This window comes from Astyanax mexicanus, chromosome 24 (assembly GCF_023375975.1).
Source record: "Astyanax mexicanus isolate ESR-SI-001 chromosome 24, AstMex3_surface, whole genome shotgun sequence".
NCBI classification, from domain to species: domain Eukaryota; kingdom Metazoa; phylum Chordata; class Actinopteri; order Characiformes; family Acestrorhamphidae; genus Astyanax; species Astyanax mexicanus.
In genome coordinates, this window is record NC_064431.1 from 8,708,883 (window position 1) to 8,724,715 (window position 15,833).

A 15,833-nucleotide genomic window follows, 5' to 3' on the forward strand; every position below is an offset into this window, starting at 1 on the left:
GAGGACTTAAGAAAAACAAAAATTCTGAAAAATAGATTCATTTTAATCTCAAGATTAAAATCCATCTCCAGAGATCTTGATGTTTCGTTGTCCACTGTGTACACCATAATCAAGACGTTCACAACCCATAGCCCTGTAGCTAATCTCCCTGGATGGAAAATAAAAATTGATTTGCTAGCAATGCAGGATAGTCCAGATGGTGGAAAAGCAGCCCCATTACGTTCTAAAGAATGAAATAAAACCCTATGGGTGGAGACCCAGGAGAACCCCACTGCTGACATAGAGACATTTAAAAAAATGCTAGACTGCAGTTCACCAAAATGTACAGGATTAAGCCAAAATTCTTTTGGAAAAATATCTTGTGGGCACATCATTCTACTGTCTACAAAAACAGAATGAGGTCTGGAAAACAAAAGAACACAAAAGTTCCTACAGTCAAATATGTCTGAGGTTCAAAGATGTTTTGGGGTTATTTTGCTGCGTCTGGCACTGGGTGCTTTGACTGTGTGGAAGGCATCATGAAATCTGAAGATTACAGCAAAATTTTGGGTCTCAGTGTAGGACCCACTGTCAGCAAGCTGTTTGTGTCCTAGGTCATGGGTCTTCCAGCATGACAATGACCCCCAAAATATTTCAAAAAGCACTCAGAGAGATGGATGGAATCAAAGCGCTGGAGAGTTCTAAAGTGGCCAAAAATGAGTCCAGACTTAAATCACATTGAACACATGCAAAGAGATTTAAAAATTGCTGTTGGGAGAAGACATCTTTCAAATTTGAGAGACTTGGAGCAGTTTACAAAAGAAGAGTGGCCCAGAATTCCAGTTGAGAGGTGTCAGTACCTTTGTTGAAGGTTATAGAAAGTGAGTGATGTCAGTTAATTTTTCCAAAGAGTGTGCAACCAAATATAAATGAATTGTGCCAATAAATTTGTGTTTTGCGTGAAATTATACAAATTTTGGCTTTTCTCTCCAATTTTTTCTCTTTTTTGTTCTTCCAATATACACAAAAGACATACATTTTCTGAACAAATCTCAGGGTTACCAACACTTTCGCCCATGACTGTATCTACAGCTGTGGATAAAATGAAGAGACCACTTCAGTTTCTGAATCAGTTTCTCTGATTTATCTATTTATAGGTATATGTTTGAGTAAAATAAACATAAACTACGGACATTTTTCCTAAATTCTAAATAAAGTTATTGTCATTTAGAGCATTTATTTGCAGAAAATAAGAAATGACTGAAATAATAAAAAAGATGCAGAGCTTTCAGACTTCAAATAATGCAAATAAAACAAATTCTTATTCATAAAGTTTTAGAAGTTCTGATATTCAATATTTAGTGGAATAACCCTGGTTTTTAATCACAGATTTCATGCATCTTGGCATGTTCTCCTCCACCAGTCTTACACACTGCTTTTAGATAACTTTTCTCTTGATTATATTCCAGAGGTTTTCAAATTGGTAGAATTAAAGATACTTACCTTTTTTAAGTGGTCTCTTGTTTTTTTTTTCCCAGAGCTGTATCTGACTATCTCTCTAGCTGAGTCGCTTGTCTCCTTGCATTGCTTGTTGCTTATCCCTCTTTCTTTTTCTCTGTTAAAGTCGAGTGCTTTTGAATCACATTGTTTTTTTTGCTGGAATTTGGTAATTGAAGGATTTGGGCTTGAGTGTGGAGAGATGAGCCAATTTGTGTGACACTCGCGACGGGATGCTGATCAGTTCATTTAGTTTCTAATTGTGCACAGGTTGCCTGCGCTGCATTATAAATGAACGAGGGAGAGCCACGGGAGAAGCTCCGGACTGTTGATGAAAGCAAACGCACTTTTTATTTGGTTATTTATTTATTTATTTTAAACGCGGAGCAGCTTATTAATTTATGATGCAACCCCATCCGAATACTCCTGCAGCTCGCTTCTAGCACTGAGGCGAGGCGTGTGCTGGAGGAATGGGGGGGGGGGGGGGGGGGGGGGAAGTCTTCTTCATGTAGAAAAGTCTTATTCAGGTTTACAGTGATTAGGAACAGATTTGTCAGATATTTGACACTTTAGACTTATGCTTAAACAGTCAATTAATTAATAGTCGACACTGTACGCCCACAGTTTGCCTGATTTAAAATTTTATTAATATTTCAAAACATTACTCAACTACTTTGAGGTACGTTTGCGGCCACATATACATTCAAATATTACTCAGTTTAGTATATTACCAGTGGCTGCATATTTTCCATTGTTTTCTGACACCATCTAATTTCAAACTGGTTGTATTTCACTGTCAGTGTGTAGTCACCCCCCCCCCCAGGTTGTAAAACCAAGGATTATTTTATAAGCTGCTAACTCTAGTTTTGTTCACTCTGTAGCATTTTCATTCTCCATATTATTTTTATATCTGATTACACATTTTAGTTAAATTCAATTGAAAAAGGTCTAAATACAAACATATTTTATTCATTCTTCCACAGCATTCGATATTAGAATTATGAGTATAATTATTGTACAAAGCTATAGGGATATAACAAAAAAAAAACATTAATAAAGTTAACGTACATTGTGCGCATAATAGTTTAACTTGTGTAACATTGTCCTGAAACCTTGTAAAAGAGCCCCCCAGTCCCCCAGTCTCTTCACTGAGGTGCTGAAATGCTGGCTGGGGGTTTGTGGAGGAATGTTTTGGAGCTATTGAGATGACACTGTGAATCCATTAAGGCCGATCGGCGGAGAATTGGAGAGATATCTGCGAGCAGATGGACGTGGTCTGAAAGGATATTTGATTTTAACTTTACTCTTCCCTCTTGCAATTGAAATTGCTGACAGGTAGAAATATCGCTGCTAAGAGGAATATCAGCGCAGGAAGTGTTCTCTGTCATCTGAAATTTGATCAAGGCGAGTTAGAGCATTGGAAGTACGAGCACGATGTGGAGAGGAGTGGAGAGGAGTAGTACTGAATAAAGCTGCAGAATTCAACTCACTGCCTCTACAGGACTAATACATAATTAAATCTCTCTCTCTCTCTCTCTATCTCTTTCTCTCTCTCTCTCTCTCTCTCTCTCGTTTTTTTCTCTCTCTCTTTCTCAAATCCAGCTCAGTTCAGATATGCTCTGCTGGCAGAATGCAAAAAAAATGATGCCAAAACTGTTCAGTTGTTCATTCAGGTTGTTATTAACATACAAACAAGTAAAAAAAAAAAAACATAACAGAATAAATAACTAAGTATGGGTCTCGCTCTCTCTCTCAGTTCAGTTCAAGTTCGCTTTAATGGCAAGTCTGCATCATATAAAATTTGGCAGCAGCATCAATGACATTTCTGCTGAAAACTAAATATAATGTAGTGGTTGCTAATTAATTGATCCTAGTTTATAAATAATACATAGTCGTTACTAAATAATGAATAATACGGCATAGGTACTGATTATAGTAAAAAAATATATATATATAGTTGTCACTGAATATTTGCTAGTAGTTTCTATATAATGTATATTAATTACTGAACAATTACCAACAGATACTAAATAATTTAAAGTAAATACTAAAAGATTTATCGGAATTACTGGCTAATAATCCTTACCATTTTAGTACATACTGAATTATTCAAAGTAGTTACTTAATAATCATTAATATTTACCAAATTACTCCTAATAGATACAAAATAAGTCATAATATTTACTCATTTAAAATAGTGGGAACTAAATAGTTAATAATACTTGCTGTTTAGTAGGTGTTAAATAATTAAAACAATTGAATAATCATGCTAAGCATAGAATAGTAGGTCCTGGATCAGTCATGCTAGTGTACACATTCATACTGATCTCTAAATAATAAGCTGGATACAAATGTAGAATTTTGTGCAGTTTGTATAGTGTGTGTGTAAATATATATATATATCATATATATCAGCCGTGGTTTTATGTTTTTTGGATACAATCCGGGTTAGCCCGAACCCGAACATCCCTTTCAGACAGCTTCCTCTTGCATCCACAGTTAATCCTGTTGGATGTGGTTGGTCCTTCTTGGTGGTATGCTGACATTACCCTGGATACTGTGGCTCTTGATGCATCACAAAGACTTGCTGAGTTGGTCACAGTGTATTATAAATCAGTACCTACTATGAATATTTTAGTAACTGCTGTGCAGTATTGTACAAGCTTTCAGTAATACTACGAAATATTTTATAGTTGAAAAAACTAAATCATGTCACATTAAAGTCTCAGGTGTCTGTGAGTGATGTTCCCGTGTTTGTGCTGCAGGTGGCCAGTGGAGATGATGGTGGTCAGTGTCAGGTGGAGATTTTCTCTCTGAACCGCCCGACGCCGCGCTGGGTGAAGAGTTTCCCGGTTGGATCTCGGGTTTGCTGTCTGGAATTCATTCCAGAACCGAATCAGCATGAGGAAGACCACCCTGTGCTCAGCAGCTCCACTACTGCAGGAAACACTGTGTGTGTAGGACTGGATGATGGCAGGTATGGTGTCCACAATTTATATGTTACAGAATACATTTTTGTTCGTCTGACCATAGAACCCTTCCATTTCCATTGTCCTCAGTCTATCTGGTACAAGCAGTGGTCATTTTACACCTAGACTACTGCATTGCAATGCTAACAAACCTAACAGCCTTTGTAAAACCACTTCAGATGGTTCAGACCCTGCAATGTGATTGACTGAGGACATTCTATGAGTGTCGTTATCAGCCGGTAATGCACTGTAACCAAAGCTCTCCATGTATTAATCCACCACATACAGGTAACCTAGCAACGGTACAACACATACAAACCAAACAGCGCAGCTACAAACAGAGCAGGACTAAAATGTTTCAATGTGTAAATAAAATATGAGGCTATGAGATTTATAAATTGTAACATTCTGTTTTTATTCATACATTTTACACAGCGCCCCACAGCTTTTTTTTTTTTCTATTGTACACTTCTGGATTTTGCATAGCCTGCATTAAATGATTCACTTTGCTGTTATGAAAAGATTGATGTAATGAAGTTAAAATATCTGCATGCGTATTCTGACTCTTGACTGGAAAGTCAAATCTGTTTTTCTTTGTTTGAGTAACTGTCTAATGCTGGCAGTGCTAATAGTGTGTCAGATTTTCAATGAGCTTACCTCAAAACAATCTTTATATTTTTTTAATGAATTAGCAAAAACATCTATTTATAAATAAATTATTTTTGCAGCTTTGTCACTGCAAGAATGCTACTCACAGAAAGCTACAATTCTACTCTCACTATTTACAGAGTTACAGATGCACATCAAATACTGTATGAAATTCTCAGCAGTGGCTTCAACACTCCACATTTGTTGTGTTTCTCCTTTGAGAACATCTGAAAGGAAAGCTTGACAGCAAATATTTCTATAAACCTCAACGTTTGACTTTGTTTTGCTTTATCTGGAGGTTTTGGCAGATAAAGAACTGTTTATCTGGTTTAACTTTGTAATAGGTTCTCATGCCTTTGTAGGAAGGCGCAGAGTGAGTGGATTTGAACGCAGCGATGGCAGTATATATCTGCGCAGGAGGAATAGATCTATTCCTGCCTCTGAAATGAAACTGTGAACGTGGTGTTTTCCCTTACTGAACCCATTCGTTATGGATAAGAATAGCGGGAGAATCACTTTGACTAAAGAAAAGCTCCCTTGCGTGACGATCTTCCACCTCAGTTTGTGACTGACTTTTATTCATTTGCTTTCCTTTTCTCTGTGCAGAAAATGACAACGGATTCTCTCCTTTATGCCCTTCAGACATGTGCAGCTTTAGAAGTGGGGAGGGGCGGAGAAATCAACTTTAAACACCTTGAAGTTTCATGCTAATTAGACAGAATCTGTGTAAAAAGCGGCTTTTCTCCTCGCCTGAAAGGTTGCAGTTTGGGAGATGGGAGGTTTTTGTCATGATAACAATGAAGCGATGGTAGTTTAACAGTGCATTGTCAATCTGAGCATGCATTCATATGAAGATACCGTCTTTGAGTAAATGACTGTACTGCAATAGAGAGAAAAGACTGCGGGAAGTGATACGCTCTGCCAGCGTCTACCAGTATCTAACACACGGTTTAGACTTTAATTATGCCTGTGTGGCTCAGTGATGTAGCACGGTACTTCCTTTTTAAAGATGTCACCCCATCAGGTTTGCTGCATTGAATACACTGCAAACCCGATGGGGTGACATAAGTATGGATTTGTTCTTGGACTCAGAAGGGCCGGTCTTGGTCTTCGTTGTGTCTCAGACTCAAGGGAAGGATCAGTCAGGGTTAAAAAGGAAATTTGAGTCTGAGTCAAAACCCAGAGCAGTACACAACAGCTCCAAGACATACAGTACATAGAGGATACGTTGAGTCTAAACTGAGTTCAGGGCAGGGCGGCAACCAGGACACACAGATTCCAAGTCAAGACCAAAACCAGTACACATCAATTCAAAATCATATTAAACAGTGTCAAGACCTCAGCATCCACTTGATTTGACTTAGACTTGATGCGTCTTATTTTTTATCTTGACTCGGGCTCCCTGTGTCCTGGTCTTGGTTTTTACTTAGACTCGATTATTCCTGGTGTTGGTCCTTCATCCTGGTCCTGATCTTGACCTAAATTACCTTTATCATTATCTTGACTCAGACTCTATGCATTCGGGTCTTGTCTTCACTTAGACTCATTGTGTCTTCCTCTCAGGTTTGACCAAGTGTGTTCTGATATTTTCCTTGACTTGGAATTAATGTATCCAGGTCATGGTATTGCCTCAGGCTACATGTATCAAGGTTGTGACCTTAACTCAGACTCCGTATGTCCTGATCTTGGTATTGACTCAGTCATTGTGCCTTAGTTTCAGGTATGACCTAGACTTGCTGTGTCCTTGTGTTAACCTTGATTTAGACTTGATGTGTCCAAATTTTTGTTCTTGACCCAGACTCTAATAGTCTGTCTTAAGCTGTCCATACACTACACGACTTTAAAAAAGACTCTGAAAAGACTTCTAACAGACTGAAGTCTGACACCCTCTCACATCTAAAGACTCGTCACAGACTTTTTACTGACAGGCTAAGATTTTTTAAAGACTGGGGGTCACTAACTGCAAGACTGCAACTAGATTCTTTCTGAGATTATTTCCCATCATGCTTCTGATGGAGTTTAAATACAATACATATTAAATATTAAATTACACATAATTAAATTACAGTTAGTACTCACAACATTGGTCCTCATCAACAGTTTATTTTTTCTGCCACACTGTTAGTTCTTGATATTTTTTAATAGAATACATTTGTGTTCAGCTCTTATTATAAGCTCCACCCCCTCCTTTTTGCTACAACCTTGTATAGCAAAGAATCACAGCTTCGCTGCTGTACATTTGCCTTTGTTTTAGATCAAATTAATGCAATAAAGAACATCATTCTTGCAAAATGTGTATTTAATAAACATGTTTATTAAAAATAACGATGACTGCATAATAAGACAAAGTAGTGCAAAATAAAATAACTACACTATACATATTAAGAACCAATAAGACCTATTAATTGAAAAATTTGTTCTTTTTTAAATATATTCTTGCCTCTTCCCTAGTTCTCCTATTGGTTGCTGACATCGTTCACGTAACCATTTGCGTGAGTCAAGTCTCAAGACTTATGATAATATTAAACGTGTTTAATTTTATCGGAGCGGCAGGACGCGAACCCGACTGACTAAAACTTTCAGTCGTAACCAGCTTTACACTGAATCGGTATGACACGACCTCGACTCGACTGCAGCTCGACTCTAGCCAGACTCTCCTGATTTTATCCCGACTCTGGATATTTGTCTGCGACAGAGGAATTGCTTGAAAATCGTTAGGTGTAAGGTCGGCATTAATCTTGACTCAGACTTGATGTGTCCTGGTCTTGGTCTTGACTTTGTCTCAGTGTGTGACCTAGACAAAAATGTGTTCTGATCTTTACCTTGACATGGACTTAATGTGTCCTGGTCTTGGTATTGACTCTTGAGCCTGGATGTGACACATTTTCTTTGCATGTACCTGTACTGAGCAATGACAACGTTGAATCTATCTGTCTGACTATAAAGATGATCCATGCGAGAGACCCAAGAGAACTTAAGCCAAAGATCCAACTAAACTTCTTTAATATATTTACATTCTACTAAAATACATTAATTTTTAACAGGCGTATATGTATCTGAAACAGGGTGAAATATGTGTTTTGGGGAGGGAGGGGGGGGTAGTGCACTATAGGATTCTGTGGCTTGTCCTAAGCTTTTGTCCTTAATGGCTATATTTTTTATCGTTACATTACTTTTACTTTTATACTTTAAGTAGTTTGGAAACCAGTACTTTTACTTGAGTAAAAAGCTTGAGTTGATACTTCAACTTCTACAGAAGTATTTTAAACCCTATTAGTACATTTGACAGTATGTACACAGATATGGAATAGATTGGAATCGAAAAACTTTTGCTTTTGTCAGTAATATTTCATTTTATTTCTGTTATTTTGGGTCCTGTAGCATCCTGGTGTACGGAAGCATGGACACCTCCACCCAGTGTCTCCTGACCATCCGGAACGACGTGGGCTGTCCTGTTCTGTGTCTCAAACACGCTGCTAACTTCCTGTTTGCTGGCCTGCGGGACGGAACACTGCTCATCTATGAGAGACAAGCTGGAGGTAGGAGTTAGATAAGACCCAGAACAAAACTCATATTTACCCCTCAGAGGATGAGGAATCCAAGTGTTGCACCAAATACTTGCCATCAGGGCCAGAGCAACAACATGTAGAGGTTTAAACGTGATCCACAAAATGAATTTAGATTCCACAGGAGGCGAGCAAGCATTTCACCCCCCACTATTCAAATCACTGAGGCCAATCTAAAATCTCAAAACATCAAAATATCCATCCAGCTGAGAGACGGGACATTTCCCCCGCGCTGAAACCTGCAGGATCATGTTCAGTGAAGGAAGCTGATGCTCAGTAATATGGTAAATGTTTTCACTGCGATGCACAGACTAATATTTCTGATGTTGGACACAGTTTATGGTCGCATATTGTGTGTAATTTACCAAATGTCACTTTCAGTATTACCTAAATGTCAGTATTTCTTACTGCAACCTTAAATGAATGGTTCTCAGGGGTTCACTGGTTTCAGTTTAGAAATCTACTGTCAGCGTGTCTGCTGATCCTGAAAACGTCTTAAAAGGTCTAAAATATGTTTACCTTAAAAACAGGGTTTAATTTGTCTTAAAATGTCTTAAATCCTTCTCAGAAAGGTCTTAAAATGCCACAGACAGTAAATACAGTTTTCATGTTTTTGTTTTTGCACATTTATTTTTTGTAATATACAAATTTTACATGTAAGTGAGCTTACTAATTTAACAGCAGATTGAACTAAAAAGAATAATTCCAAGTTGTGAGATGTTTTTTATGTATGTTAACTTGTAGACAGTACAGCAGACATGGAAAAGTTTATATTTGATTTTTTTTATTTTTTATTTTTTTGCACTGTACCCTATTTTTGTAACACTCGGGAGGATGAGAAGGCGGACGTAAAAGCAAGTATAAATTATTTATTTAAACAAAAAGATAAACAGAAGCAAAACCAAAAGCGAACAAGATTAAGAAAAAAACTAAAACAAAACAAAGCAAACTAAACAGACAAAACTCAAGATTGACTAGATGAATTTAACAATATTAAGAAAACAAGAAACAAAAGAAGAGAGAAATAAGAGAAAACGAAAATAATACAAACCTGCCTAGGATCACGCAAACCTAACTAGGATCATGCAAACCTGCCTAGGATCACGCAAACCTGACTAGGATCATGCAAACCTGACTAGGATCACGCAAAGCATACAAATACTACATGAAATATAAGGCACACAAAATACTCCACAAGAATCACTGAAACAAAGCGGCTTATATACACCAGGAGGGTAAGGAACACCTGAGGAAGGAAACGAGGGGGCGGGTTTACAAAAAAGACACAAGGTGACAACACTTATGGCTAGGGCGGGGCTAGGACGCAGACAGGACAATAACACAGGGACATGCACTTAAAGAGCACATGGGGAGGAAAATAAAACAGACTGAAAGGCAGAACAAAAAGAGAAGGGACAAAAAGGACACACAAAAAACAAAGGCTAAAGGTGTGACATCTATCAGTGTACAAACAGCTCCATTTATGCTTTTTGAATTACAGCACAACACATTTCTGTAGTTGGGTAATAATAATAATAATAATAATAATAATAATAATAATAATAATAATAATAATAATAATAATAATAACAATAATACACTTTATTGATATAGCACCTTTTATATGCTGTACATACAAACAGGTGAACAGAATACCAGTAACATTTAATAAAAAAGGATGTTAAAATGATTAATTAATATAAGATGACACAAAAAATAAAATAGCATGAAATAAAAAAAGTTAAATAGAGATGCAATGTAACTGTGCGCCTTATATGTCATAAATAGGGTAGGATTACAAAAGGTTTTTGGCTATAAAATATTAAAATATATCTATCAAAAAGGAAATAAAACCAAAGAAAATATAATAACATAAACTAGTCAACTATTAAAACAGCGTTCATAGAATCATGTCTTCAGCAGCTTTTTGAAACAGTTTACTTATGCTACTTGTCTAATCTTATTTGATAAGACCTTCCATTTCTTTGGTGCATAAAAACAAAACGCTGCGTCCCCACTTCTCTTTTATTAACTTTAGTTTATTAAGGTTAATAATTAACAACTTGGAACATATAGAGATATGCAATCCGCAGTATTTGATGGTGCCAATCAATTTAAATCTTTAAAACAAATCGCAGTACTTTAAGATCTAACCAAAATAAGACTGGAAAATCTGAAGTTAGAGAAATATGAGTGAAGTTGACTGCAGCTTAAGTTTTGAGTGCTCTTTTCCGGGGGTTTCAGTGTTTATTAACAAAGTATTATCTCCTGATATTTATTCACCTTTACTGCTTTGTTATAATTTAAACCAACAATTTCCAATCTGCAGCACATTTGAAAAGTAAGATATAGTCTACCTAACATTTCTTATTACATTAAACAACAAGAATGTCTTTCCTATTGGCTCCTGACTTCATTTATTTGCATAATGGCCATGTTCACCTAACCCTCTTTCATCATCATCATCAGTGTAGAGTCTTCACGGCCAGGGATATCTTCCATTGGGTATTCATTTAAAACTTATATGATGTTTGACTGCCTGGCCACAGTGTTGTAGGCTATAAGAGCAAGTTACTATTTTCTTCATGTTCTGACTTTATGTTGGCTGAGAACTTTGTACTGTATGATGGTAAAATAGGCTGGAAGAAGGGAAGCAGAGCCATTTGAGATACAAAGAAAAAATGTATATAGACAAACAATTGGGTCTGCATAATCCCCAAGGAAAGATAGCCCTGTTCTGCACTATAACAAACTGACAATGGGTTAAGGGCGGATGGACACACCTATTATGCAAATAAATGATGCCAGGAGCCAATAGGAAAGATGTACTTCTTGAGTGATGTATTAAGAAATGTTTGGTAAATGTTACCTTAACTCCTGGGGGTTTGGTTGTAGAATGCATGTTTGGGAGACGGGTGTTTTTACACTGCTTTGGTTAGCAACTTCACTGAAGCTCAGTGATTACCTGTTTATCAGAGAAATAGCCAACTCGCCCCTTTCTGTGATTGCAGCACACTGTTTTGCTGCTGTGTTCTGTACCTGGCAACCCTGAGTGTGGAAATGGGACTGGAAGAATGGTGGCCCACTTACAAACAGTTTAAATTTAAAATACTGACTGAAGCTCTGCTGTTACCAGCTGCCAGTTTTTTATACTAAACATGTTTCCTTAATATCTGATGATAAATCCTGATTATCACAGAAAATATGATCCTTAATGGTCCATGAATAAGGACAATGTTTATTTTATTTTATTTCATTTTCTTCAGAGCTGTTTATGCAGCGATCCAGATTTTCTGCAGTGTAGAAATGTTTGAGACTTTTAGAAAGTCTGCAGTCTTTGGAGTTCTCTCTCTGTAAGAGCTGGGAAGTGGCAGCATTCCTTTTGAAAACACACTCCTCCTCAGTCCAGCTCCACTTCCCCTCTGTGCCAGCTCAGTTTGTTTTTCTACATTTCAAACCACACACTGCTGTACTTTACCTACTACACCTGCCAATGCACTTCTAATGGTGGTGCAGTACTTTTTATACACTAGTTTGTATGGCAGCATGTGGTTTTTGCATCCATTGTGTTTGTTGTAAGAGTTTTGGGAAGAAAATATATCATGGAACAATATTTCTGCAAGAAATTGTTATTTTTCCAAAAATAAAATAAATATTGAAACTTTTTCAGTTCAGGGATTTGCAAAAAAGTATGGTAACGACAACACTGGTAACTTAGTAAACGTGCTTAGCATTTACTAAAGGTGCTATAGATTGATAGAGTGTTCAGTATATGTAAGCAACAGCCTTAAATCTCATACAATGTTGTCTCGTCACTAAAAAGTACAAAACAGCTGTACCAAAGCACAGTTCTTAAAGGAGAAATCGAGTGCAAAATGGATTTGGATTGTAGTAAAATATGATAATGAGTACAAACTTTTGCAGAATAGCCCACCTCCATTTACCCACAGCATTTAGCCAATGCTCCCAACAGGCATACAATGCTAGCAATAGGAGCACACACTACCAATTCAAAGAAATCGCTATTCCTTAAAACTTCTTTATGCTCTACTGATGCTCCTTCTGCACTATGCTCCTCAGCATCCACTGACCCCCAAAAGTATCACCTCTTGTTTAGCCTTAAACATCTTAGATGCTTTTTCTTAGTCAGCTTTATGATGTAGAGTCACCTGGAATTCAGGCTTTCAGTTAACAGCTGTGCTGAACTTATCAAAAGTTAATCACTTGAATTTCTTGCCTCTTAATGTGTTCGAGAGCATCAGTTGTAAAGTTGTGAAGAGGTAGAGTTACAGGTATACAGTGAATAGCTCTATTTGAATAATGTTCTAATCCATATTATGGCAAGAAATACTCAACTAAATAAATAAGTAAAGGTCAGTCAATCTGAAACATTTAAAGAACTTAGAAAGCATTCTCAATTACAAAGACCATTAAAAATGTTATGATGAAACTCGCTCTCATCAGGACCGCCCCAAGAAAGAAAGAGCAAGAGGTCCCTCTGTTGTACAGGATAAGTTAATCACCAGCCTACCAGCCTCAGAAACCACAAGTTAACAGCTCCTCAAATAAGAGCACCTAAAAGCTTCTTATTTTTAGTATTTTGGTTTGTTTAGCACTTTTAAGTTTCTATATGATTCCTTATGTGTTCCTCTCACGTTGAATGAGAATGTGTGTCCAAACTTTTGACTGGTACTGTATATATATACACTTTATAAGCCTTACCTATTTCGTGTTATTTTTTAAGAAAGCCTAGCCTTGCCCACTTGACATCACTCTGTAAAATGAGTTTGACGCTCCTGCTTTAGTGTTAAGTGTACTTGCTCTTTGCATTTACGTAGTTAACTAAATTATCAGGCCAGCCTTTACTCGTTCACGCGTATAAATCCATTGTTCTGTTTGTTTTTTTGTCTTTTTTTATCCTTTATTCACTCACTGCAGCAAAAATAGGCTCTGTGTTCTGTACATCGCAGGTGTTTGTCCCCCATTACTCACTCTCCCTCTCCGCAGGTGTAAATTGCCTATTGATTTGTTATAATAGGCAAATTTTGATTACGCATTTGCCGGGATGTAGATGGAAGCGCTGTATGTGTTTTCGCTGGTGCTAATGGGACGGAGCAGTAAATGGGGAGGGGTAATTAAGTGAAATGATTATTATGTCTGCCAATGAAAGACTCAATGGTAGTAAAAGGGTAATCAAATCAAATTAATAGTACAAATGAGTCTGATTGTCTCCATGTTCAATTTGCTCTTTCATCAACCTTCCTTTCAAACATTCAAGGGTGCTCCTCCTTCCCCTGCTTTTTCGGGCCGTGAAGACGAGTGCCTGGCTGAGTGCGTGAGAAATATTAGTTCTGTCATGCATTCAGAGTGCGGGCGGAGAGATGAGAGAGGATGATAGGATAGCTCTGGGTATGTATTAGTTAGGTAAAAAGCCAATGAATGCGGGATTACCTTGAAAGCAAATGACCATTTCATGAGTCTTCGCTGTGCCGCGCTGCCCGCTGCCTTATTCATTTGCAGCTAAGTAATGACAATGTGCGCGGCCGGCTGCGACAAGCGATAGTACTCTGATACATGACAGATAGCAAGCAACTTGTGTGTTTGCATGCGAGCGTGCATATATTTGCATATGAGAAGCAGGTCGTTGTAGGGCATGGCTCGGGACAGACAGTCGACGAGCGTCTGCGGTAACTTTATCACTTTGTCCTGCTTACCTGGCTCTGTTCCTGAAGCCTTATAGGGCCTGTACTAGAGGTGGGCGAAGATTTAGATTTTTTCCAAGGTGCCACATGATGACCTGGGACTGTTTTGGAAGATAGGACCAACAGATTGATCTTAATTTGCCTCAGTGTTAATTAGGCATGTCACGATTCTCCAAATCCTCGATTCGATTTTATTTCCGATTTTAGGGTCACGATTCGATTCCCGTTTTTTTTTTTTTTTTTTTTTACAGCAGTGAGGCTTATTTCAAAAGGTCAGTGATGCAAAGTTATACAAGTGATCTGTAATACACCACATTAGGCACTAATGGTCAAATATAAATAATTTAATTAAGATATATATATGTAATGCCATCTAGTGACTTTTTCAGCAGCAGTGTGCACTATGGAAACAGCAAAGTGCAATAAAACAAACTAAATAATAAAAAAATACAGGAACAGTCATGTACAAAATAATAGAACAATTAGAGTCTTAACAAACTGAACTCTGTCCTACTATAACAGTTAAACCTGAAAAATAAGACTCGGTCCCTGAGAATGACAAGTTTTTTATTTAATAAAGATATATTATTAACTTTATCTGAGAGAAAGATGCTCCTTAAGGTACCAAAACTATTAACATATTTGAGGCTAGACAAAACAACTGTTATTTTTATATTTTCAAGTTTTTCTTTAAGAAGATGAGAATGTCCACATTCTCTGGAGAAAGGGCTGCTCTTTCAGCAGTGACAATGTCCGCGGCGTTGGCTACAGTGTGCTGCGCCATTTGCTTAGCTCGTGTCGGTCCTCTTTTTGACATGCTCGAGACCATGACATAATTTTGATTGATTTCGATGAAATGTCGAAATCGTGACACCCCTAATGTTAATTTATTGCTGTTGGTTTTGTCATTAGTCATTCTCAATACAGCAGTCACACTGAGGTGTTTAAAACCTCCAGCAGCACTGCTGTGTCTGATCCACACGTATCACCAGCACTACTAAAACAAATGCTAATCAGTGCTAATCACTGCAGTGCTGTCCAGTAGCAACATTGAGGTGTTTAAAAACTCCAGCAGCAGTGCTGAGAATCAAAGACCCTCCACCCAAATAATAATAACAGCTGCTCTGTGATGGTTTTCTTTCCTGTGGGGTTCTGATGATTAAAGAACAAGATAAAAGGTGGAAAATAAAGTATGCATGGAAACAGATAAAGGATTATAGTCTGTAATGATTGCTAGAACTGCAAAGTGTCCTAAATCACCAGAAAAGTTGACAAATGGATTAGTGTAGAAACAGGAAGCGAGATATAGTGATATGCTTGATCCATATAAAGGCATATATCCATGTACTTGGGCAGCACAGTGACTCAGTGATCAGCACATTGTCCTCCCAGCACCGGGGGTCTCGGTTCAAGTCCATCTCTGGGTGAAGTTGCCTTTTTCTTTTGAGTGCTGAGTATAAAAGATTGTGTGT

At 37.5% G+C, this 15,833-nt stretch overlaps 1 protein-coding gene across 4 annotated transcripts in view; it reads left to right on the forward strand.

Moving 5' to 3' along the window:
• The window catches only part of arhgef10la (Rho guanine nucleotide exchange factor (GEF) 10-like a), a 288,915-nt gene that overhangs the window by 235,295 nt on the left and 37,787 nt on the right, over positions 1-15,833 (forward strand). For all 4 annotated transcript variants that reach the window (XM_049471703.1, XM_049471702.1, XM_022682351.2 and 1 more), the window contains 2 exons: positions 4,242-4,453; positions 8,475-8,632. In XM_049471703.1, the coding sequence (XP_049327660.1) occupies positions 4,242-4,453; positions 8,475-8,632 (370 nt within the window). The remainder of the gene's footprint in view (positions 1-4,241; positions 4,454-8,474; positions 8,633-15,833) is intronic.